The 24,640-nt window shown below is 37.3% G+C and overlaps 1 protein-coding gene across 5 annotated transcripts in view; it reads left to right on the top strand.

The window, feature by feature from the left end:
- Window positions 1-24,640, top strand: part of FAP (fibroblast activation protein alpha) — a 74,818-nt gene that overhangs the window by 42,974 nt on the left and 7,204 nt on the right. For all 5 annotated transcript variants that reach the window (XM_065931647.1, XM_065931646.1, XM_065931648.1 and 2 more), the window contains 7 exons: window positions 1,671-1,724; window positions 3,493-3,617; window positions 7,857-7,904; window positions 13,984-14,082; window positions 14,532-14,601; window positions 15,345-15,539; window positions 21,219-21,273. In XM_065931647.1, the coding sequence (XP_065787719.1) occupies window positions 1,671-1,724; window positions 3,493-3,617; window positions 7,857-7,904; window positions 13,984-14,082; window positions 14,532-14,601; window positions 15,345-15,539; window positions 21,219-21,273 (646 nt within the window). The remainder of the gene's footprint in view (window positions 1-1,670; window positions 1,725-3,492; window positions 3,618-7,856; window positions 7,905-13,983; window positions 14,083-14,531; window positions 14,602-15,344; window positions 15,540-21,218; window positions 21,274-24,640) is intronic.

The raw sequence follows: 24,640 nt of genomic DNA, 5'->3' as shown, positions 1-24,640 counted from the left end.
TAGTCCAGCTTCACAGGATGAAATTGTTTTAGAAACCTATTGCCAATCCATGGAATTCTTTGAAATGTCAGCAAAGGAGTTTAGCCATTACATGGAGCAGCCATTAAAACTGCCCGTGTAAGATGAGTGATAAGATAAGACCTAATGGGAGATTTCAGGAATAATATGTTTAGGAGGTAGGGGAAACTGAAGGCAGGAAGACCCTGGTATGGTCATAATCTAGGCCTGAGGTGACAGAAGCCTGAACTAGAAGAGTGGCAACGAAATGCAGACTCCGAGACAGAACTATATATCCTTTTTTTTTTATCTTTGGAACATGAGATAGTGCCTGGAACAAAATAGTTAAATGAATGAGAGGATGGGTAGACAGACAGTGAAGAGAGACAGAGGCTGAAAAGGTAAGTCAGTGGCTGTGAGGGAAAAGGGAAGGGAAAGAGGGAAAGTGGACTCTGTTCTAAGTGTTAGAGACAAAGACAATTGTGAAACCTTCGACATGACAAAAAGAAAGCAAACTGTAGGAGGCAGTTTGGAAAAATCTGAGTAGTTTATTCACAGGTAGTTTGAGATGATGTGGGAAAAGCAAGTATAGTGATGTTTGGAGTCATGTGAAGTCAGTAAAGACATTTAGAAGGATGCTGGTTTTGAAGGTAAAGTTAAAAGTAGGAATCAGGTGTATTCTGTTGCCTTTTCCTTTTACTGGGGGTTTTCCCAGATGTCTCAGTGGTAAAGAATCCACCTGCCAGTTCAGAAGACACAGTTCTATCCGTGGGCTGGGAAAATCCCCTGGAAGAGAAAATGGCAACCCACTTCAGTATTCTCACCTAGAAAATCCCATGGACAGAGAGCCTGGCGGCTACAGTTCATGAGGTCCCAAAGATTCAGATGCAATTAACATGCACACTGGTGCCTTTTACTGGGAATAAAAAGGTCATTATTTCAGTGAGGATATACAAGTACTTGGGTGAATTAAAAGTTCTGAGAATTAAAAATAAGAAACCAAACCTAAAACTTTTAACACTTTATTGTGCTCTTCCTAAAAATTAAATGTCAGTTATTTTGTTATATTCAGATGAACTCACAGAGGAGAAAATCATGCCCATTAAATTGGATTTCCCACTTTGTTAAGACAGGTTAGAACTGGGACCAAGATACTTAAGTAACAAGCATGCTCTCTTGTGACCTGTTTTGCTTGTGGGTAAATTAGCATGCCCCTTTGTGTGGTATCCTTGGGTAGATGAGTTTCCTGATTTATAAAAAAGTGATCTACTGTCAGTGCTTCTGTAAAATAAATTCTAAACGTGTTCAAAAATCATAGACAAAATTAAATAGTATAGCACAAAGAAATCAGTAAACTGTTAATTATGGAAAGGAAAGAGGTGATATTAATCAAACATCCTAGCTTAACCAAAAAAGAGTACTCAACATAATTTAATATTTCTCCTATAATTTATAAATATATTTGTGCAAATATACTTTATATATGTATAAGTCAGAGTATGTACACAAAATGCAGAAGTATGAACAGCAGCAATTTGTGTACATAAGTGCCAATTAATTGCTTCATTCCATTAAAGTTGGACTATATTGTTTACTATGTTAATACTATATTAACAATTCTATCACCATTTAGCCATCAATAATTATCTGATAACTTCTGAATATATTTTCAGGTTTTATTCTAGCAATGAATTTGAAGGCTACCCTGGAAGAAGAAATATCTATAGGTAATTTATGTCAATTCATTCTAATATTTTTATATATTGAAATTTGAATAAAAATCAATCAGAGTCCTCAAAATACATAAAATATTTTTTAAAGGCTGAAATGTAATAGAATTAATTTATGAATTAAAATATTCAGAGAATGTGTATATCACTATAAGAATATATGCCCCCTAACATACCAGCTAACCAAATGTTTTCAAAAAGAAAAATTAAGAAATTTTAATACTGATATAAACATGGCATTAAACATTTTAACTAAATTTAGAGGTAATTGAGAAAACTCATGTAACACACATTTATCAAGTTACTACTGTATATGATGCTTTGTGTTTATTCTTGTAATGTGTGATTTCTTTTAACATGACTTGCTTTGAGACTATTATGATTAGAAGGAATTCATCTCTGTTCATATATTAATGTTTTAGTTTATGGGCCCCTTGGTGATTGGAATGGTGCCCTTAACAGTCCCTTCTGGATGTGGAAGTGAAAACAATAGCTTCCATGGGTTAGTGGTCTGCTATAGGCCTTGCACATTTTTATCTGCTTTATATATGTAATTTCATTTAATCACAACAACAATTCTATGCAGTCAGGGATGTTGTTGGGCCAAGATTTATACCTGGGCATGCTGAACTTGACCCCTTATTGTTAACTGCCTACCTAATGTTTTCCAAGATCACACCAAAATATAAATATGAATACTACTAACTGCACTGAAAAAATAAATTTTTCCTCCTGCTGCATTCCTCTGTTCCCTTCTGGATCATAGCTTTTCATATGTTGAGAAGAATCCCCCTCTGATGATAGCAGTGACTCTGATCACCCTCTACTATGCTCAAGGCAAAGTCAGAGGCAGCAGTAGAAGGAACAATGCAGTGGCCACAGGTAAACTTACCAGCCACATCAGGACTCCGCCTCTGGTTGCCTCCTGGCATAAAACCACCTGGTCCTCCCCAAATGAGACTCTGAGGGTTTGGGGTAAGGTGTGGGAAGTTGTATGTTAAAGTCAATTACCCAGAGAGGAGTTGTCCCAGCGTGGTAGGTACAGGTTGGCTTGTTAAGGCCCTTTGGAGGGGGCATTTCCGAGAAGAGTTTCCAGGAACCCAGGTTTCCTGCCAAATAAAATGAAAGGCATGAGATCTACTGAGAACCATGTTTGTTTGGCTTTGTTCCCAAATGGCTTATTACTAATTTCCCCTTCTAGACAAATGATAAGGACAAGAGACCCCTTTCTTGGTGATACTGTCAAATCTTTATTGTCTGTTTTGCCATGGGAGCACACATTGTAGGAAGTAATTGAGAAAATTCATGTAACACACATTCATTAAGTTAGTACTGTATACCAGGCATTGTATTTATTCCTATAATGTGTGATTTCTTTTAACATGACTTGCTTTGAGCAGATGGGAGAGAGATGGTACATGGGACGTGAAAGAACTATGCATTCTCAACCACTTTGTAAAGTAAGAGATTGATAGCTATGAGAAGTGACTACCTCGCTCCCATTTGAGGTGCTAGATATTTCTCCCACCGCCAGAAAACCGCCGAGGACTTCTCCCTCAACGTTTGTGCCTATTCAGGCAAAGATGGATTGAAGATCAGATAAAGCAAAATACTGTGATTCTCCCTTACTTTAAATGATATTGGCAACAGAAAAATAGTGAGCTTGATGTTAATATGTAAATCAGTCATTTTGCACGGAGTAGTACATTTTGATAAATACAATCTCAAAATTTCAGCTTTTAGTTTTATTTTCATTTCCCTCTAGAATTAGCATTGGAAGCCATTCTCCAAGCAAGAAGTGCATTACTTGCCATCTAAGGAAAAAAAGGTGCCAATATTACACAGCAAGTTTCAGCGACTATGCCAAGTACTACGCACTCGTCTGCTATGGTAGGTAACGGACCTAACACACGCTCTACCCTTCTCTGCCACTTTCCTTGTCCTTGTCATCATTATCTGATCAATCCTTAGCTACAGGTTATTGAGCACCTGTTATATGTGAGGACCTTATCTGCCTTATCTTATCTAATGCTTACGGGAAAAAAATGTAAGGAGGATAGAAAGGTATTATTATCTCCATTTTTTGCAGTTGAGGAAACAGGCCTTTTGTAAAAGGTTCACACTGCTGGTAAGCATCAGAGCCAGATGGGAGTAAAAGTTCCTTGGCTATAAATCCCAACCTTATACCCACCATGTGCCACAGCACCATGACGTTGTATTGTGAGAGCAATATCATAAAAAGAAGCATCCTCTGATAAAATGGTTCCTGGACTTCAGCCCCATTTGCTTGGAGAAATGACAATCTCCTATAGTCAGGGAAAGAAATGTGAGCTCTTTGTCTTGGAGGCCAGCAATTCTTTGAACTATAGCTTCCATGGGTATGGAAAATAAGCTTTTGTCATCTAGTATGTCCTTTCTAAATTTGAGAAACACGATAAGTAATTCATTCAACTATTGAAAAAAAAAAAAAACAGCTCATAAAATATACTAGATGTTTCCTGGTTGTTTAGGTTATATGTCCATTTAACAAATAATTTCTATCCAGATTATTTTATTTTATGCATAACCTGTCATCTGTATCTTGAACGCATAGCAAAGCTGGGTTAGGCCACCAGTAAATCATTGAGATATGTTAGGTCCTTGCTAGTCATTATGGAGATTTTGGAAAACTGATCTGAAACATACCTGCCCCTCCATTCTGTGTTCTGACACCCCTCCCCCCACCACTATTAATCCCTGAGTTTCCCTGTGAGTTGAGGGTGGACAGAAAACAGAAGGGAGTTGTTACAAAACATATGCCATTCTTCTGTTTCCGGTGTCAACTGCCCGTATTCGAGTGGGCAGCTCAGAATATAAACAGAATCTCTGACTGATTTTGATCCCTGCTCAGTGTAGAGGACCCTGAGGTTTCCTTTACTTGCCAAAAGAAAGGTTACCCCGACACGCCACTTCTTCAGTCCAATCATCTGGGCCCAGAACCTCACCCCAGCTCTTTGACTATGTGAAAATGAGTAAGCATTTTAATTCAAATGCCCCCTTTAAGATGGCACAGATACCACTTTAGTATAACACGTTCGCAAAGGGTTTGGTCTGTGGCATCTCTGTAAAGTCAAAAGATTGTTGTTCATGACCCTATGTGCTGATTGTGGTTACAGCACTTCAAGGCATACGTTAAACGTCCCTCTCAATTTATGTGCAGCATTTTTCATCCCAAACTACATATTCGTGCAGCATATATTGAAGCTTACATGCCAGGCACAGGGTATCATTGAAATAACTGTCCTGAATCATCTGGTTGTCTATTTTCTCTCCTGGAGGCAGAATAAACTTTCCTTTCATCTTTATATTCATAAGGCCAAAAAGAATGGTTAGTGCGTGATAGACATAGAATGTTTGTGGAATGGACATAGGTAACTAGGGAAGATCAAAACATTGCTGCCTTTTGCAAAGCGTACCCCAAACCTCATTTTTATGCTGATATTTGTTGTTGTTGTTGTTCAGTTGCTAATTTGTGTCTATCTCTATGCAACCCATGGACTACAGCACACCAGGCTCCTCTGTCCATGGGTTTTCCCAGACAAGAATACTAGAGTGGGTTGCCAATTCCTCCTTCATGTGATCTTCCCGACCCAGGGATCGAACCTGCATCTCCTGCATTGACAGACAGATTCTTTATTTCTGAGCCACCAGGGAAGCCCTTTATGCTGATACATTTACTGATAAAGACATCAGTGACCCTACTCATACAAACACATTTATAGTTTATGTATTCTGCATTTGTACAGTGCTTTAATGCTTTTTGAAAGCACTATGCCACTTTTTAGTGTCTTCCTAAGATCTACTTGAGCCTAAGTGCCCCCTGAAGAGTAAGGAATCAAATACTAATCTCTCATGAAAAGTTGGTGAAAGACTCCTTTCTGGAACTTGAATCGCCTGACTTTTCCACACTCACTCTTCCTCGGCAGTATGGTAATTTCCCATTTAGCAAAAAATATACTGTGTGGGAAGCATCACATCGTCTGGTGTTTTTGAAGCTCCAGTAAAATGAGTCACTGCACCATCATAGGAAAAACCTTGAAATCTTCCCCTTTAGGACTAAGAGTAAAGCTTCATTATGTAACTTCAAACTCTCTGAGAGAGATGGTGAGTAAATCCCAGATAATAGGATTGAAGTAGGTAAAATCATACTGATTATGCTAATGGAACAAAAGCAGTGCAAAGAATACTTCTGCCACAAGGATCACACCCTCAGGCCACTTGTGTCAAGGGCAATCAGTCATTAGTTTGTCTCATAGTTTGGTCAAAAGATATATGTTAGTTATCCCTACTGGAACTGCACACCTATGAATATCCCATAAGGTGGGTGCTATTTAACTGAAGTTTAGAAATTCAGATTCATGTCTCATTGCCTTACATGTTATAGGCATACATGTATGCCTTACATACAATATGCATTTGTACCTTTTAATAATGTTGAGGAAAATCGAATCAAAATGAAAATCTCTGAGATTAAATTCTGTAAAATTTAGACTCCACACAATAAGTACTGCTGGTTTTTGAGGGAGCCTAATAAATGATATCTTTTCTCCTCGCTCTCAGGTCAGATTGAGGAGTCAGGCAGGAAATCAAAATATTAGCTTTATTGCCTATAAAGGTTACCTGGAAAATGGGACTAAGACCCCAGAATCACAATCACTCATACAAATATGGGTGTAACTAGACAGCCTCCGGCTTCGCCCATGGGGCCTGCCACTTTTAACACTTATAGCACACCACACTGAGAAGCAAGTCAGAATCATGTTCTCTGAAGGCCGAAAGGTGTCAGGAACAAGGCAGAAGAAGGTTTTTAATAACTTTACAAACATATTTCCAGGTATTATTTATTCTACATTTCAAGTAAATAATATATTTTTTAATATTTACAGATATTGTTAAAATGACCAATTTTTTGACTTCCCTGGTGGTCCAGTGACTGGGACTCCATGCTTCCACCTCACTGCAGGAGAGCAAAAGTTAGATCCCTGTTGGGGAATTAAGATAAAAAAAAAAAAAAAAAAGGCCAATTTCTGCACAGAGAACCTGAATTCCATGTCGAACTATCTGGTGGACACTGGTTTGCCACTCAGACCTCCTACCTTCAGGACTGGGTCCTCATTTCTCCAGCTGCTGAGAGAGCTGGTGGCTAAAAGTTTACAGCTGGGCCCCCTGCACCCAAGCCAGAGATCGCTCTTCTCTCAGGCCAAAATCAAGAATCACTCCATTCTGGGAGATAAAAGGCAAACTAGTTGGCTCCATTCAAGACAACTCTGAAGGCCAGCCAGCTCCAGAGCTCCCAGTGAGGTTGGCTGAGGTCTCTGTTGTGACTGCACCCCGCCCCACTTTCCCTTAGCCCACCACCTTTTTTTCTCTTCCCCCACATTAGCTGGGATCCTAATACAGCACCCCAGATGAGCTTTTGGTGCACAAAACTCCTTCTAGGTCTGTTTTGTAGGGAATGTGTCCTGTCACAGCATATTGAACAGGAAATGTTTTCTATATAAATTTATTTCTGCCTATGGCGAGCAAACTCCAGGAGTTAGTGATGGACAAGGAGGCCTGGCGTGCTGAGATTCATGGGGTCACAAAGAGCCAGACACAACTGAGGGACTGAACTGAACTGAACTGAACTGATAGCAATTAAGTGAGAGAAAAAAAGTTGCTAAGTTCTACCTACCAAAATAAACCGAACATTGAACTAAGATGCAAGACTGAAAATACAATCTGAGTATTGGTGAAGTTAAAGACACAGCTAAAACTGGCCCATACAGCATATCTTCCCAGAATGCCATTTATCACTGCAGCTTCTGGGGCCCATTTGTGTAATTAAATACTATTTAGGATCATTCTTGGAAATATATACAGGTAACTCTTCTCTTATGTCTGTTCTTTGACTGGACTCTGGTCTCATGTGTTGTTTGAATGTAACTTAAAAGGGGATGTTTACTTCTTTATGGGAGAAAAAAAAGTAGTTATATAAGTAAAAGAGGTGATTGAGCTTGACAGTAATCATAAATACGACTAGCAATTCTTATTGAAAGCTAAATGTTATTTTAAAACTAAGCCACGTTTTTGTTTTCATCCCGTGCACAGGCCCAGGGCTCCCCATTTCCACCCTTCATGATGGCCGCACCGACCAAGGTACTGTCTCCATATGCTGTTGTCTTAAGAAAGCCTGGACTCTTGTGAAACTAGAGGAAGCAAGACAGCTTCCCCACACCAGCAAGGGGAACAGTGACATATAGCTTATTGCATAGCTTATGATTATATTAATCAACCTATTCTTTGTCAAGCCTGATCATATGAAAGTTAATTATTATTTGCAGTAAGAACCTGGCATAAAGCAGATGAGTTATATAAGACGAATTAATCCTGTCTTCCCCAATCACCCTTATAAAAACACAGAAGCTTAAAATTGGAAGGAAACTGAAGACTTTTAGTACACTCTCCCTCCGGAATAAGAAGGCCTGCTGTTTTTTTTTTTTTTTAACATCCCGGACTGGAGATGAGTTCCAGATATAACTCCAGTTCAAAGCAGAGGGTGACTATCATGCTAGCTTTTTTGTTTTAACAGCTACATCACACTGTTGCCACGTATGAGAGCCCTGAAATTTGGAGGCTCTTTCCATTTTCAACTGCTATCAAGGCAGATCTCCTCCATCCTGTATTCGTGATATTGGTTCAAAAATAGTTCACAGCTCAAAGATGACCATTTTTACTCTCGAGGGAGATACCCAAGTGTATAATTGCCCTGAGACTCTTCCTGCGGTTCTCTGTTACCTTTTGATTTACTATGAAACGTTGTGGGGTTGAAGTTGATGGAATCTAAGGACAAAAAGGGACTTTAGCACTCAAGCCTGTGATTGTCCTTGGACAGCTTTGGTGACAAGTTAGGAGACTGACTGCTTTGGAATTAGTTTGACTGCCAGCTCAATGGCCTACGTACAGGTGAAAATAAGGCAATGGGGAAAATCAGAATCCATTCAGGAGCTCAGGACAGGACAGCATTGTAATAATGAAACTGCGAATTTAGTTTCGTTTTGAAGTTTTGGGGGTTTTTATTGTTGTTTTAACCTTGTGTCTAATAATGAAATACTTTAAAGAATAACAGATTGTATGTCTGAGTTTGGCTCATTTCAACCTTCAGTGAGAGAAATTTTAAAGCAGGAATAGTTTCAAATCTGTAAGTCTTTGTTTTAATGGAAATCACCATAAATGTGTAATTCTCATTTGTTCTCAAAAGAGAACACAATCTCTGATTTGCATAAAATAATCTTGATAACTTTTAGCCATTTGAATCAGGAGAAAATAATTGCAAGACTGCAAAATAAAGGTCAGTTTCTCTTTTTTAATGAATTTCCACTTTCTTACTATCCTTCTCATATTCCTGGTAGATACCAATTTTTGTACTGCTTACAAAACTTTATCACTTCACTCAGTACTTACAAAATAGGTACAATGTTCATGTGTCTATATATGTTATATGTATTTGCATGCTTTTAACTCTCAAAACCAATGAAAATTCTTTTATAGTGCAGTTCTGCAAACTTGCCCCATGATGAAATTATCCAGAGAAGTTTATTATAAATACAGGTTCTCAGGCCCTCCTCCAAAATTCCACTTTAATAAGTCTTATATTGGGCTAGGGCATCTGTATTTTTAATCTATTACCAGATAAGCTTTGGAGTAGCTTTTCAGAGCAGATGCTATGTCTTCTATTTATTTAGTTTCTCTTTGCATTTGGTGCCAAAAATTTTCATTCAGTACATATTTATTAAGCACCTATTACATTAAACCAGGCACTTTGCTAGAAAATACATCCTAAAAATGAACAGATATTGCATTAGAGATGGTACTGTTCTCAGGAGATTACAGGTCAGTGGGGAATGAAAACTTGTAAACAGACAGTTACAACACAGTGGGATAAAGTATTAAGATAGGGAAAATAGAGATTCATGAAAGCATATTAGCAGGGCTCCTCCTCTGGAATAGGGGGTTAAGAAATGTTTCCTAATGATGACTGCATCAACCTTAAGACTCATAACTATAAGGGAGAGATTGATGCTGTTTGGATGTCTAACGTGGTCAAATGGATTCATACTGATGCTTTTTATTGGAAGATGGGACCGACAGTGGACAGAACGTTTTTGGAGAGGTGATGAATTTTGTTTTGAATATTTAGTTTGAGGTACTGATGACATATATCCAAGAGGAACTGTCCTGGAGTGACAAACTTTTGGACCTGGATGTTGGGGGATTAGTTTGAGTTGAAGATAATCATCAGGAAGTTATTCATTTATGGAGTACGTGGTTACTAAGTTTGTGGAAATGGATGAGAGAGCAGTGTGGGGAAAGTGAGGGTGGGCAAGGGTAGTAAAGAATGAGCCTAGGGTAAAATTGTGTAGAACATCAACATGAGAAATGGAAAGAGAAAATGAACCTGTAAAGGAGGCCAAGGGCGGACAGAAGGAGAAGCACACCCTTGAGAGTATGGACTCATGGCATGCAGGGGGAAAGAGGATCTCAAGAAAAGGGAGTGCTCGTCTGTGTCAAGCACTTCAGAGTAAAACAAGACCTTCCCTAAATCAATGAGCTTAGCAAAGCAAGGATGAGCATTAGCTCAGTCAGAACAGTTTCAGTGGAGTGGTGGAGGTAGAAGCAAGATTGAAGTAAATTTAGGTTTGCATAGGAGGTAAGTAAATAAAAAGAGACTATTTTCAATAGGTTTGACTGATGAGTGGAGGAAAGAGGTGGATAATCCTGGAAGAGATTGATAGAGGTTTAAATTAGCTTTTGAAAGCTGATAAACATTTGAGAATGGTTGAATGCTGATGGAAGAAATGTGGAGACCATGGTTGAAGACATAAAGGAGTGAATGTCCCTCCACTCTGGGTAAAGTGGAGTCCAGAGACAGGTGAGGAAATTTATCTCTGGCCTTTGATGAGAGAGAATGAGGACATTTTTGATGTATTTTTATGAAAGTTTGTAGAAAACAGGGCTTCCCTGATAGTTCAGTGGGTAAAGAATCCACCTGCAATGTTTTGTAGAAAACAGTGTAATCACTATATTTTCTCTGCAAAGTGAAGTCAAGTCATTGGACAATAACAAATAGCACTTGACCCAGATGCTATAAAAATGGAGAAGAGTTGACACTTGATATGGAGGACCCATTTGAGGCATAGGTACTTCAGACACAGCAGATTTTCATTTAAATTGATCAGCTGATTAAATAGCTTTATTTATCAGGTTTCCTGAAGAGTCTTCACATAATTTAATCAATGAATAATATATCATAGTTAATATGATTTTAACAAATAAGTCAGATGTGATCTATCATTCTTACACCTTGATTTCATCATAATGAAGAGTCTCCAAACATATGGAGAGCACAATGACATATCATGTACTTGGTACTGAGCATGCTGGGCATCGAGTATACAATGATGAGTAAAAGAAGGTAAGAGGTATAGTCTGGGCTGTAGCAATCCTTGCCATATTATACACTTCTAAAGCAAAGCCACATAGAGAAGTCCAATTGCAACCCCTCCCTCTCTTCACAGCCCTATGAAATTCTATTTTGCTCCAAGAGGTAGGAAAATTGCTCATTTACTGTCCATAAAGATGCAACTCTGGACTGTAGAAGTATTAATAAGCTTTTCTATTCAACTTGTCATTTCAGTAAGTCCTTATCTGGGAACAGACTAGAGAAGGAATCAAGGTCAACCCAATCAGGCAACATCCGTGAATTGTCTCAGACTTCCAGCATCTGTTGGCAAAATGATAAACATGGTCAAGTAAATATGACAGCCACTCTGTGTGCCTGCTCCAGATAGATTCCCTTTATCCTTGACAGTTCCCCAGCCAGAACCCACACACAGAATGAAGGACTGGCTTCATTGTACTTAGAACTGAGTATTCATTTAACTTATCTTTTTTGGTTTTGAGTTTTTAATTGAAATATAGTTAATCTACAATGCTGTGTTAGTTTCAGGTGTATAGCAAAGTGATTCACTTAGGCATGCATGCTAAGTCACTTCAGTTGTGCCCAACTCTTTTCAACCTCATGGATTGTAGCCTGCCAGGTTCCTCTGTGCATGGAATTCTCCAGGCAAGAGTACTGGAGTGGGTTGCCATTTTCTCCTCCAGGGGATCAAATCCACACTTCTTACATCACCTGCATTGGCAGGAGCATTTTTTACCCCAGCACCACCTGAAAAGTCCTTAAAGTGAAAGTGAAAGTGAAAGTCGCTCAGTTCTGTCTGAGTCTTTGTGACCCCAAGGACTGTAGCCCGCCAGGGTTCTCTGTCCATGGAATTCTCCAGGCAAGTATACTGGAGTAGGGGCCCATTCCCTTCTCCAGGAGTCTTCCAGACCCAGGGATCAAACTTAGGTCTCCCGCATTGCAGGCAGATTCTTTACCTTCTGAGTCACCAGGGAAGTTCATTTATATGTGTGTGTGTGTGTGTGTGTGTGTGTGTGTGTGTGTGTGTGTGTGTAGTTTCTTTCCAGAGAAGGCAATGGCACCCCACTCCAGTACTCTTACCTGGAAAATCCCATGGACGGAGGAGCCTGGTAGGCTGCAGTCCATGGGATCATGAAGAGTCAGACACGACTGAGCGACTTCACTTTCACTTTTCACTTTTACGCGTTGGAGAAGGAAATGGCAGCCCACTCCAGTGTTCTTGCCTGGAGAATTCCAGGGATGGGGTCGCACAGAGTCAGACACGACTGAAGTGACTTAGCAGTACCATAGTCTCTTTCAGATTCTTTTTCATTATAAGATGTTCCAAGATACTGAATGTATTGATAGTTCCCTGTTCTATACAGAAGGTCCTTGTTGTTTATCTATTTATACACAGTAGTACATATATGTAAATCCCAACCTCCTAATTTATCTCTCCCCATCTCCTGTTATTCCCTTTTTTTGTTTTAACTTTTAAATTGCCACAACTATCTCTTTCCTGATGGATTATCCAAAGTTAAAATGAAATGTATTATGTATCTTATACAACTCATACCAAAACATCTATCCTTGTTCTAAGATTAAATGTAACACGTTGACGCAAAATGCCATGAGTACATGAAAACTGAGAGTTACAAGAGAAGTGGTTTGGCAAACTCAGTGTAGTTACAAGTACTCCCCCAGCTCCCCATCTTCAAGGACCACTTTTTTAAAAAAGCACAAAAACAAAGAGTCCAGAGGCCCGCTGCATTTCAGAAGTCACCCAGACACTCTTTTTAAAAATAAAGCTACAAACGTCACCTATTATTCAAAAACCTAACTTTTCTCAGGAGATCAATGGATTTGTTCAGTTAAACAGCAGTTTTTTAGGAGATCTTTTCCACGTGCCCCCTTCGAGAGTTCTCTTTAGGAGTCTTGGGTTGGCTCTGATGGTAAAGAATCTGCCTGCAATGCAGGAGAACCAGGTTCAATCCCTGGGTTGGGAAGATCCTTTGGAGAAGGAAATGTGAACCCACTATAGTATTCTTGCCTGCAGAATTCCATGGACAGAGGAGCCTGGAGTGCTACAATCCATGGGGTCACAAAGAGTCAGACATGACTGAGTGGCTAACACTTTATGATCAAAGACAAAGATCATAGTGTGTATATACGGTTGTCCTACTAAGATATATAATTACCTTGAAAGAAAGGATTTGAAGGAATTGAATGCACAGTAATTCAATTACAAAAAAAAAATGAATATCCTATATTAAGCAAGTACAGCAGGAAGAGTTTAAGAAAGAAATAGATGTGAAAAAAATCAAAGACTTAATATTTTATCTTGTGCACTGAAGATTTTAAAATGAACTTTATAGCTATATACTTAATTGCTTTAAATATGAAGTATCAGCAATATAGATTTTATTTCTACCACTTTTGTTTTAGTAAATATTTTTTTTCAAAATGCTACTTACTCAGGGCACTTATTAAAAAAAAAGTTGGACACAGGAAAATGTGGCTGAATAAGCATTGTTACTTCTGTGATTCTGCTCAAAATGAGTTTTGATGCCATCAGGGTCAGTTTAGGAGACAATGATTGATGTCTCTTACAAGCTCATCCCTGCTGTAAAGCCTGTATTAAAAATCTGCTTGTCAATATGAAAATCCTTAAGTAATCCATATACCATTTCAGTTTCATCCATAGTAAATTCAAAGACATTTTAAGAAAGAAACTTTTTATAGAACTTCTATTAATTAAAAATGAACTTTTTTTTTAAGAAATTAAAATCCTGGAAGACAACAAGGAATTGGAAAATGCTTTGAAAAATATTCAGCTGCCTAAAGAAGAAATTAAGAAACTTAAAGTGGATAATATTAGTAAGATCTTTAAAAACTTCTCATGAATAAATATGAAGCTGAGCACTTATCTTGCTTTTTAAAAACAAAATTGTAGGGTAAATATTATAGTACAACTCTATAATATTATGGGATCTTAATTTAAAAATCTTACTGTAGCAATAAGGTTTTATGAAATATCTCTTATATGTTTGTGAATAAGGTTGATATTTTTCTATAGCTCCATTTCAACACTGATTTTTTTAAAGTTTATCTAATTTTAATTTTAGAATGTGTGCTTCTAGAAAAACAATAGTTTGATATTTCTAGTAACTTGTAAATTAGACAAAATATATAATAAAAATAAAAACAGTCTTGATTCTTCACAATTTACTAATTATAAGTTGATTTTATGTTATATATTATTATTAAAGAAAATAAATAATGCTGAGTATTGTGGAATGAAGATTTTTCTGTTTTTGTTTTTCAAGCATTGTGGTACAAGATGATTCTTCCTCCTCAGTTTGACAAATCAAAGAAGTATCCCTTGCTAATTCAAGTGTATGTAATATTTTCTTTGGTTTAAAAACTATTTATTGAAAGTATGCTGTATTAAATACACATTTGTGAGATAGAATGAACCATTCTCCTCGGTAACAGTTCCTATTGATGCTGTTTTTATATATTCCTCAACTAATCAGAGTAAATAAAATATGGCTATTTAAAATAGCTTGAGAAAGTTTTGAGGCTTTTAGATGGACTTGCTTGCATTTGCTGTTTTGAATTTCCTTTGTGTGGCAAATTGCCTAATGTGTCAGAATACCTTTGAGATAGAGAAATTGCAGCCAAAAAAAATATTGTAAATCATCTTCACGTCTTATGTAATTGAGTTAGAAATGAAATAAGGGAATGGAATACATTTTGTGGAATCACACCCCAAATCAGTGCTGACCTACACACAATTTGCTTAAAACACCATGCATTTTTTTTAGTATATCTTATGCCTGCTTTTAGCAAGTGGCAGGTGGCAGAAATGACGAAAAACCCACACATATTCCTTGAAATGCCAACCCTAGATGTATCCGTTTTGGGGAATAGGAGGGGCTGTGTCCCAGAACAACTTCCTTGTAGCAAACCTCTGGGAAAAGCCTGGTCCTCTCTTGATTCTGAGCCAGTTCTAATGCCGCTGTTATTGAAATTTTATCATACAAATGTACTGGGAAATACTAAAGGCAATTCTTGGCCCCGATGGGAAGCTGAGTTTCACAAAAACATCAGAAATTCTCTTTCTTCTTTCCCTTTAGGTATGGTGGTCCCTGCAGTCAGAGTGTAAGGTCTATATTCTCTATTAGTTGGATATCTTATCTTGCAAGTAAGGAAGGGATAGTCATTGCCTTGGTGGATGGTCGAGGAACGGCTTTCCAAGGTGACAAACTCCTGTATGCGGTGTATCGAAAGCTGGGTGTTTATGAAGTCGAGGACCAGATCACAGCTGTAAGGTGAGAGCCTTCTCATTCAAACAGAAACCGATGTCAGCAAAAGTTATGCAATAACTTCTGGGTTTCTCCATCCTTCATGCCTTAATTCTTTTTGTCTATTTTCCTAACATCATCTAAAGCTATCATTAATCATCAAGGGATATTTTTACCCAATATGAGAAAAAAAATATTCACGGAAAAGAATAGAAAAATAATTTATAGTGAAAGATGATTAATACTCTCTTTCCATGTTTCAGCATTCTAATAGCCTTTCATTAACATGGCTCACAATTAACAGAAAAATTTGTATAACTCTAGGAATGGTCTGTAGAAAATCAGACATCTGAGTGCTCAAGCCTTGTGGATTCTACCTCATAAATTCAGAAATGGCTCAAGATTTCATCGGCACTATGTACTTACAGATATCAGACATTCATTTGTAATTAAACGATCATATTAGCAAGAAAGTATTTTCCTACTTTCATTTGACAAAAAAAATATTTTATGTAATAGAAATTGCGTCATGAAAACATTTAGAGGAAATATAGATTTATAATCTGACTTCTTCCCAACTACATTCTCAATCACAATTTATGACTCAATCATTTCTTCCTGAAACAAAAAGAAAAGAGTCACCAAAATTGTTCCTAATTTGGAAGCACTGTGCAGTATTAATCTGGATATTTCTTATAGTTGTCAGGTTTCTCTTATTATGGTATGAGTAGGTGACATTAGAGAATAGTAGTTTGTAAATGTAAAAACTAACACAGCCTGATTGCACTCTTAGTCATGGATATACGTGCATGCATGACAGCTAAAGGTCAAACAATGCTTCACAGAAAAGAGCAATTTAAAAAATTAATTAGTATGTTTCTTTTATCATCTTAATATCACTAGTGGTTATTGATTTCAGTGTAGCATGCATAGCACAGACTGTATTTAACAACTAGGAGCCAGGTCCAGACAACACTTTTCTGTATATTTTTGTCTCTAATCAAAGCAGAAGAGTTTAGACTCACAAGTGATTTTTTTTTTAAATAGAAAAGTAATCATATGCTTTAAAATTTTCATTCTGTGAACACTAATTACACACACACACACACACACACACAAAACTGTCAATTAAAAGCAAAGTCTATTTGGATAAAATCTAACAAACTAATAAGTAAATTATTAAATAACGCTACACAATATGTAGGCATTACTCACACTTAACTTCTAGGAGGTTCCATCTTTCCTACTCACCCAGATTTTTGGCCTTTCTGCTATTTCAACTTTTTTGAGAGATATTTCTGTGTGACAGAGAGTCATAGGAAAGGTAATTCAAAGAAAAATTCCAAGATAAAATGTCTCATATAAGACTATGGTATGCCTTAAGAATATTAACACAGCTATCAGCATTATAGACATAATTCTTTTTTGGCTGTGTGTCACACCTGCTTGTATTAAACCATGCAATAAAACACCAGGGACATGTAATTCTGGGACAATATCAAAGGACAAAGATGTAAACTGTGGTTTATAATTCAACTTTCCAAAGTTGGTAGAGCTAAAAAGTGATTTGTTTGGTGTTGATTAAAAACAATCATTACCATCATACATCATTATATGTTTGTGCATTTATTTATCACCAAAAATGTGGCATTCAAATTTAAGAGGAATACCTCAAGAAACAGAAGAGATAGACCAGATAACTTCCTAATGTTTTTCTTTGGATGAATTGAAAATTTAAATCTGATGTCCATGCATTGACCTTAACTTAAATTGTTATTTCTGTTCAACACATAGAACAGGAAGCCACAAATTCTATTGGTTTTTTACAATAACATAAATTACGCTTAGAACTGAAATGAAGATGGACCAGAGGCTGTAACTGGCTACCTTTACCTCCTCTGAGCCATTTTTGGATGGAACCTGAAGAAAGTTTTTGTACTGTAAGTCAGACATATGTTCACTCATTGACTCAGCCATTCAAGAGCAGGTGAAGTAGTATATGCAATTACAATACTCTGTATAAAATCATGCAATTTACAATCTCAACTTTCAGTGCATTTACAGTTTCTGAAGAGTGAATAAACCACATACACTCAACAGACAGCATGGTTGTTAGATGGAACTTTCTGTATTTACCTCAGTGAACAGGGGTGTCTGTGCGGCCCATGCAAAGTGCATCTACAGCAGTAGAGATGCCAACTGGGGTTGGCCTTTGCCTTGCTTGAAGCCATTATTCTGCAAAAGTACAAGGGAGGCCTTGAAACCCGATTTTTGAGAAGACAAAAGCTAGAGGATAGATTTATAGTGATATTTCTGGAAAGAATTCAATCACAAATTTTCCAGAGAAATGTTTTAGGAATCAGACCCTGAATGTCTGACCTGAGGACTTGGGATTGTAATCCCTCTATGATAGTCCTCCAACTCTTGTTGCTGTCGTTCAGTCGCTAAACTGGGTCTGACTCTGCAGCCCCACAGACCATAGTCCACCAGGCTTCTCTGTCCATGGTCCTCAAATTACCTTTTCCTGCAAAAAAAAAGAAAGAATGAAATCTGTTTCCTTGAATCTCTTAGGAAATGCAATCAGGCTAAATTTTTTACGTACCAAAAAAATCATATGTACATACGTACAAATTGTACATGTTTGAAAATACTAGTAAATACTAGTCAAGGTTGAGAAATAAATTCAATGAAGCAAAGCAGGGGGAAAAAGCCCAACAGCTGCACAAATTTTGAATGTCCCAAAGGAAATATATTTGAGGTCAAAACTTAAGTAAAACTGAGACCTTCATTCGTCAGGCTCCTTTGCAAGTGGTACACATGTGAGTCCCTTAAAGTTTCAGTAGTTATAGGGTCAAATCTGCTCATTTGTGGTAAGTTCGGCACTTTAGACATTCCCACAATTTTGAAATTTTATATAACTTCAAGAATAGTGGTAAGAAGAATTATATGAGAAACAATATACTGTTATACATGATATCAATAAAGACATTTCCAAACTAGAATAAAAATCAATCAAGAGGGTTCAAACTGATCTTTAGTCTAGGGTTATTTTTAAGAGAGAAAATTTGTAAAGTCCAGACCAGTCTCCAAAATTAGAAAAGCATGCTTTTTCCCCTGTTATTAACATTTTGTTGATTTAACTACATTATTGGCAGTATTTCTGATAACCCTCCTGAAAGCTCTTCAGAATTTTGGAGGTAAATTTTATAAAGCCTAGTTGGTCTCAAAGTGCTCAGATTATCTAGCTAACCTTTAACCTAGTCTTGCCACATTAAGTGTTAATGTTTCATTTCCATGTTAACTATTGCGCTATCATTTCCTGTAAATGTCATCCTTTTGGAATAAACCTAGGAAGGGAGCTGTTAAGAATTTCCTGTTCCCATGTATCACCTGTTATTTGCTTTTACCCCAGATGCAAGGCAATATGATTGCTAGCTTCTGGGAGATCATAAAATCATGATTGATTTTATGGCTTCGAACTGGCTTCAAGCACTAGCAGCAAGATTGCTTTGTTTGGGTTTTTTTTTTTTTTTGACAAAGAAAGTGAACCTTCTTTTCTTTCATTTGGCTTTTGAAGTTTGTGGGCAAATTGCCAAAATACCACAGTTGACAGCCCGTTTTCTCTACCTACTGTGAACAAGCATCCACACAGGTAGCAACTCTCCATTTGCTACCGCATCTCTCCCCTGAAGACGCCTCAGTGTCCTTCAGAATTAGTGTCGAGTAAGCTGTGACTGACGGGGCTTCTTCCCATCTGTTTGTCCCGGGCATCTGCCCAACTCCTCTGTGCAGCAGAAACGTGCATTTTGAATCCATGCAACAAGCAAAATGGTTGCTGTGAAATCCCTTTAAGAAATTCCATTATTCAACTAACTCAAATCACTCCATCCTAGTTCCAGAGAAGAACGAGGAAGGACATTAATGTCACTTAAGGCAACCAAAAAAAAAAAAAAGGAGTTTTTCTGGTCATGAGTGTCACTTTGGACTCATGCCCTTCTTTTCCTTCACTGTCCCATCCAGGCCTCTGTAATGGCTCATTCACTTTGCTTTTTTCTTCCACTGCTTCTGTTTCTTTGAGAGTTTCTTCTTTCAAAACATTCCCTAAATAAATCACAATGACTCTCGAACACCAGCCCTCAGGTAAGCATGGAGTAAATTAGCCCAGAACACTCTTGCTTTGTACCAGCAATGCACTTAGATTTCTGAAGGTTTCCCAGGACTTTCTGAAGGTCACCATTAAGTGTGGCCCTTTGCTCCTAAGGAGAGATTTGTCTTCAAATTTGATTTCAAATGGAGGCTCTTTTGTGATGGAGCTTGAATGAATCATATTCATATTCTAAAAGATACATATAGTTGTCCAAACCATGATAAACAGAGGGTATCTAAATATGAAATGAGAGAGGGATAGATATTTTTCCATGGACGGATGTGACCAAAAATGAGACAGTGATTATAATGTGTGCGTGTGACTAAGTTGCTTCAGTCATGTCCACCTCTTTGCTTCCTTATGGACTGTAGCCTGCCAGGCTCCTCTGTCCATGGGATGCTCCAGGCAAGAATATTAGAGTGGGTTTCCCTGCCCTTCTCCAATTATAATGCATGTCAACTTAAATAAAAGGTTAAAATGAGGCAAACTCAAAATTGTTTAAAAATGAGTTTATTCAGGTATAGCAGAGGAATTGCAGTTCTGGACTCACAAACTATAGCAAGTTATAGGGCAGTTCATTGATGGTTGGGATAGGCTGTATTATAGGCAGGGAATATAAAGAGGGAAGAGTTCAGTGAGAGTCTGTTAAAATCAAAAACAGAGACCAACTTTGACTACTACCTGGGCAGATAAAACCAGTCCCATCACACAAACAAAGCTCAGTTCAATGTATTTTGAGGAACTAACCTGACTTGGGTCATTTCTTGTTCTGGTCTCTGGAAACCATAAGCAAAACTTTCCAAGGTTGATATGAGGCCAACTCCCTATCATTTAAGAAAATTTCAGTAATATCAGTTTTCTGCACATCAGGCATATATGGAAATCAGTCTCTCAGTCCTGAGGGCACCTGTGTGCGATTTTTCATTTATATTTTTCAGTACCATTTTAGATTGAAATTCTTTCACATTAACACATAAGCAAACAAAATCATAAGAAATTAATAAAATTTAAAACAGGAACAACAAAACCTTTTTTTTCCCCAAAACCTGCAGTTTTGGAAATTTGGTCCCACTCAAGATGGTATTACTTCTGGTGTTACTATGAGCCTGTCTCTCTTTTTTTTTTACTTATAAATAACTTAACTACATTTAATATTAAATTCAAAAACAGGTAGCTGTAGTCTGAGAACCTGAACTAACCATTTACTTGTTCAGTGCACTAAAAAATTATTTCCCCTTTCGGTCAATACTCATTTGCTGAATATGAGCTTCTTCATCTGAGCCCCAAGTAACTCACCAGTCAATTAGGGTAGGAGGCCTTACAGCCATGAGAGTACTACTCAATAGATGTACCATAGAGTTTAACAGCTCCTTTTATCCTTTGCAGAAAACACGATAATATTATTTTAATTATTTGTAAATGCAACTTTATTATGCATGTGTTTAAACAAAGAAAATGTAGCGTTTCTATTAAATCTTTGGATTAAATATGCTTGTGTAATGAAGTAAATGTCATGTGTACACACTTAAAATTCTAAAAATTTGTTTCTTTTACTTTAGAAAATTCATAGAAATGGGTTTCATTGATGAAAAAAGAATAGCCATATGGGGCTGGGTGAGTTGTTTTATATGTTTTATGCCTGTTATTTGGTTCAGCAATCATCATTTTCTAAAGTGTTCGCTTATAAGATTTCTCATGAAATGTTAATGTTGCAACATAATTTGATCTGTCAATGGAAACAGTCAATTTGGATAATCTGGGCTTCAAAGTGGTGGCTTTAAGTGTTTGTTCCTTTTTTAAAAATCATTTTGTTTCTCCCTTATATAGAAAATTAACTCATAATTAGTACTCTTTCACTTAATTTCTGCTATTAGAGTATATAGAACTGAACCATGTTCATCATAGGTTTAATCCCCTTTGTTATTTTAGAGTTAACATATTTCTTTTATACTTCATCATTTCATTTTAATGAAAAGCTAAGATAAAGTTGAAAATTACAGGAAATTTCAAAGTATAAATTCCCTAGGACCCAGTCTATCCTAGTCATATCTTGACTATTTGATTCTTATTTTTGTAATCAGATTTTTTCCCAGAACTAATGTTAATTTCTGCTAACTGGGAAGAGATAATTAATTACTAGTTATAGGTCGTGGAGATCATTTCTCAGGTTTGAGAAACTAAACTGGTTTTCTAAATACATACTGAAAGAAAGTGGCGACATTTACCAGTCTTGGGCAATGAAGTCCCTGGAAAGTTCAGAGAACTATGGGAAAGAGTTTAGAATTGCCTATTATAAATTATGATAATCACCCTTCAAAGAAGAGTTCCTGTCTCACTTTTTGGTCTGAATTTGTACATTTGCAAGTCAGTTTGCAGCCATTTGTGCTTGGGTTGTTTTTCTTGGCCATTTTCTGAGAGCGGCCTGCACAAGATGGAGGGAATGAAACCCAATATTGAAGGGAATCTGCAGGATTCCTCTCAGCTCAGTGACCAGATGAAGAGCTGTTATGAATTTGTGGAAAGTTGTTACTTCGAGCCATTTGGTTCTTCTTAAAACTATCAAATGTTAAGTATCAAAACAGAATGGAATTCAAATGGGTGGAAATAAATGAAATATTTTATAGTGAAACATTTCAGATAAGACCTTTCTTACCATCCATTTTTATAAAATTTCCTAAAGTAAATTCTTGAAAGATTCACATTTTGAACTGAAGACTTACATATAATCGTAAACATGTCTCTCAGATTTTCACTTTGCTTTTACTTCAGGCTTTGAAATAACCATAAAGTGAACTTTTAATTTCATTTCTAGAACATTTTAGGTTGAAGTACTTTGGTAGAGAACCACGTGTGTAGATGATTTAAGAAACCCACTCATCACATGAAGGAGAGTGGGCTTTATCCATGACTCTGTAACATGTTTCTCCTCTTAGTTTTCTGTTTCTGTGATCATTACGCTCTATTCATCCTTTATATGTTGGTGTTTTTCTGGATCTGGTCTTGATTCTCACTGTTCTTCACTTTCTTGGGGAAATCCACATGGTTTCAAAGACAAGGCCAACTGCCAGATGCCTGCCTTTAGTCCCCACCTCTCTCTTCTGAGTGCCATGTTTCAAATGCCTACTGATCAGACAGAACTGCAAGGCCCTTGGCAATCTGATTACAACCTAGTTTTTCAGTCTCGTCTCCCTCTACTTCTCCCCACACCTTAGGAATAATTTGATTTATCTGTGCCCTGAGTCAATCACTCCTGTTCCCTGCACCTCAATGCCCATCCTCTTCTTCTATGCCCCATGTCTTCCTCTCTCCAAAATGCAAAATTCCTGCTTATTCTTTTAAGACCCAACTCAGATATAAGTTGTATGCTCCAGTAGCTCTTTATTATCGCTCTTATAGGAATTACCGTTTATCTTGTTTGTACATTGTTTTCTCTCACAAGAATGTAAGCTCATCAGTGGAATGGACTTTGTCTTTCAACTTTGTTTCTCAAATGCTTAGCGCAATATTGGCCATCTCACATATCTATGAGACTGTTGAAGCTGAATTTAATCCTCTAAGTTAAAGTTCCTCCAATGTGTCGTATTAGTACCACGAAATGTGGGGGCAAATGTTCTCTGGTCTAATAATTTGGTAAATTATGAAGTCTATATAATAGTGCATATAGATTCCATGAAGAACAGTAAAGAAACCTGTTAATTTTTTTTAATATAGCATTACCAAAAAGTATTTGATATCATGGGTACCTCTTTGAGAAGTGGTCTTGAAGTCAATAGGGAGTGAAACTGGAGTCTTAGAAAGGTATTCTTGCTGCAGAGTGAAGACTGGCCTGATGTTAGGAGAGGGAGTGGTTCAAAGGACAAGGAGGGATGTAATATTGGCAACAAATACCAAGGGCCTGAATTTAGGCAGTGATGAAAGGGGTAAAAATAGGTCATAGTTTTGTGTGTTCTTTTATAATGCAATAAGCAGAGACCTATGGGAAATTGGAGAAGGGAAAGAGAAAGATGTTGAGAGTGACCATTTGGGTTTGTTTACCTCTTACTGTGTTTTGTAAGTATCTGTTTCCACAAAGTATTAGACACCTTGCTAAACTGAGAAATACACTAAAGCTGACTACACAATTTTTTCTTTGGCCAGTTGGTCAGTAAGTTACAAATCAACCATTTGCCTCCATTATCCAGATGAAGAATGGGAGAGAAGGCATTTTCATTGTACCCTTTCGTTTTTCTGGCACACAAACTAACATCTAGTAGCCTGGTTTTTAGCTACTTAGTAGATATGTACTATGTACTCAGCCCTATGATTAGGAAGTGTCTGTTATGACAGTGGTTCTGACCTGGGCAATTTTGCCACTCGGGGACATTTGGCAATGTCTGGAGACATTGTTGGTTGTCAGAACTGGGGGAGTGCTATAGCATCTAGTGAGTAGAGGCCAGAGATGCTGTCAAATATCCCACAGTGCACAAGACAGCATCCAACAGAAGAGAATTATCCAGCCCCCAATGTCAATAGTGCCAAGGCTGAAAAACCTTGATTTATATGAAGAAAAATTAAAGCAATTATTCTGACAATTGAAGAGCAGCAGGGGTTTTGCTAAATTATTAGAATAACAACCTTATTTATGGGCTTTGCTTTGTTAATATAGACCTAGCCAGGTGGTGTTGAATAAGCATTAGTTCGTGATTTAATCTTAGTTCCTTTCTCTTCCAGTGACTAATTATAAGCAATTTGAATTGCTATGTGTGATCAACGATGTAAAAGTAGGACAAATGCACCTCTAATGAGACTATATTAGACTCTGAACTTAAAACTTGCCAAAAAGGTTGCCCTAATGTAGGGATATAGAGGAAGTGGCTTGTTGTCAGATATCCTCCAGTTGAGTCTCAGCCCCACCACTTACTCTAAATTTATTCTGAGCCTCAGTTTCCTCATCATGAAATGCAACAATAATTTCCCCACCAAGTCAATGTGAGAGTTAGAT

Source organism: Muntiacus reevesi, chromosome 3 (genome assembly GCF_963930625.1).
Source record: "Muntiacus reevesi chromosome 3, mMunRee1.1, whole genome shotgun sequence".
Lineage (NCBI taxonomy): Eukaryota > Metazoa > Chordata > Mammalia > Artiodactyla > Cervidae > Muntiacus > Muntiacus reevesi.
The sequence above is the reverse complement of the archived record's forward strand: the minus strand, read 5'-3'. Positions and strand labels throughout refer to the sequence as shown.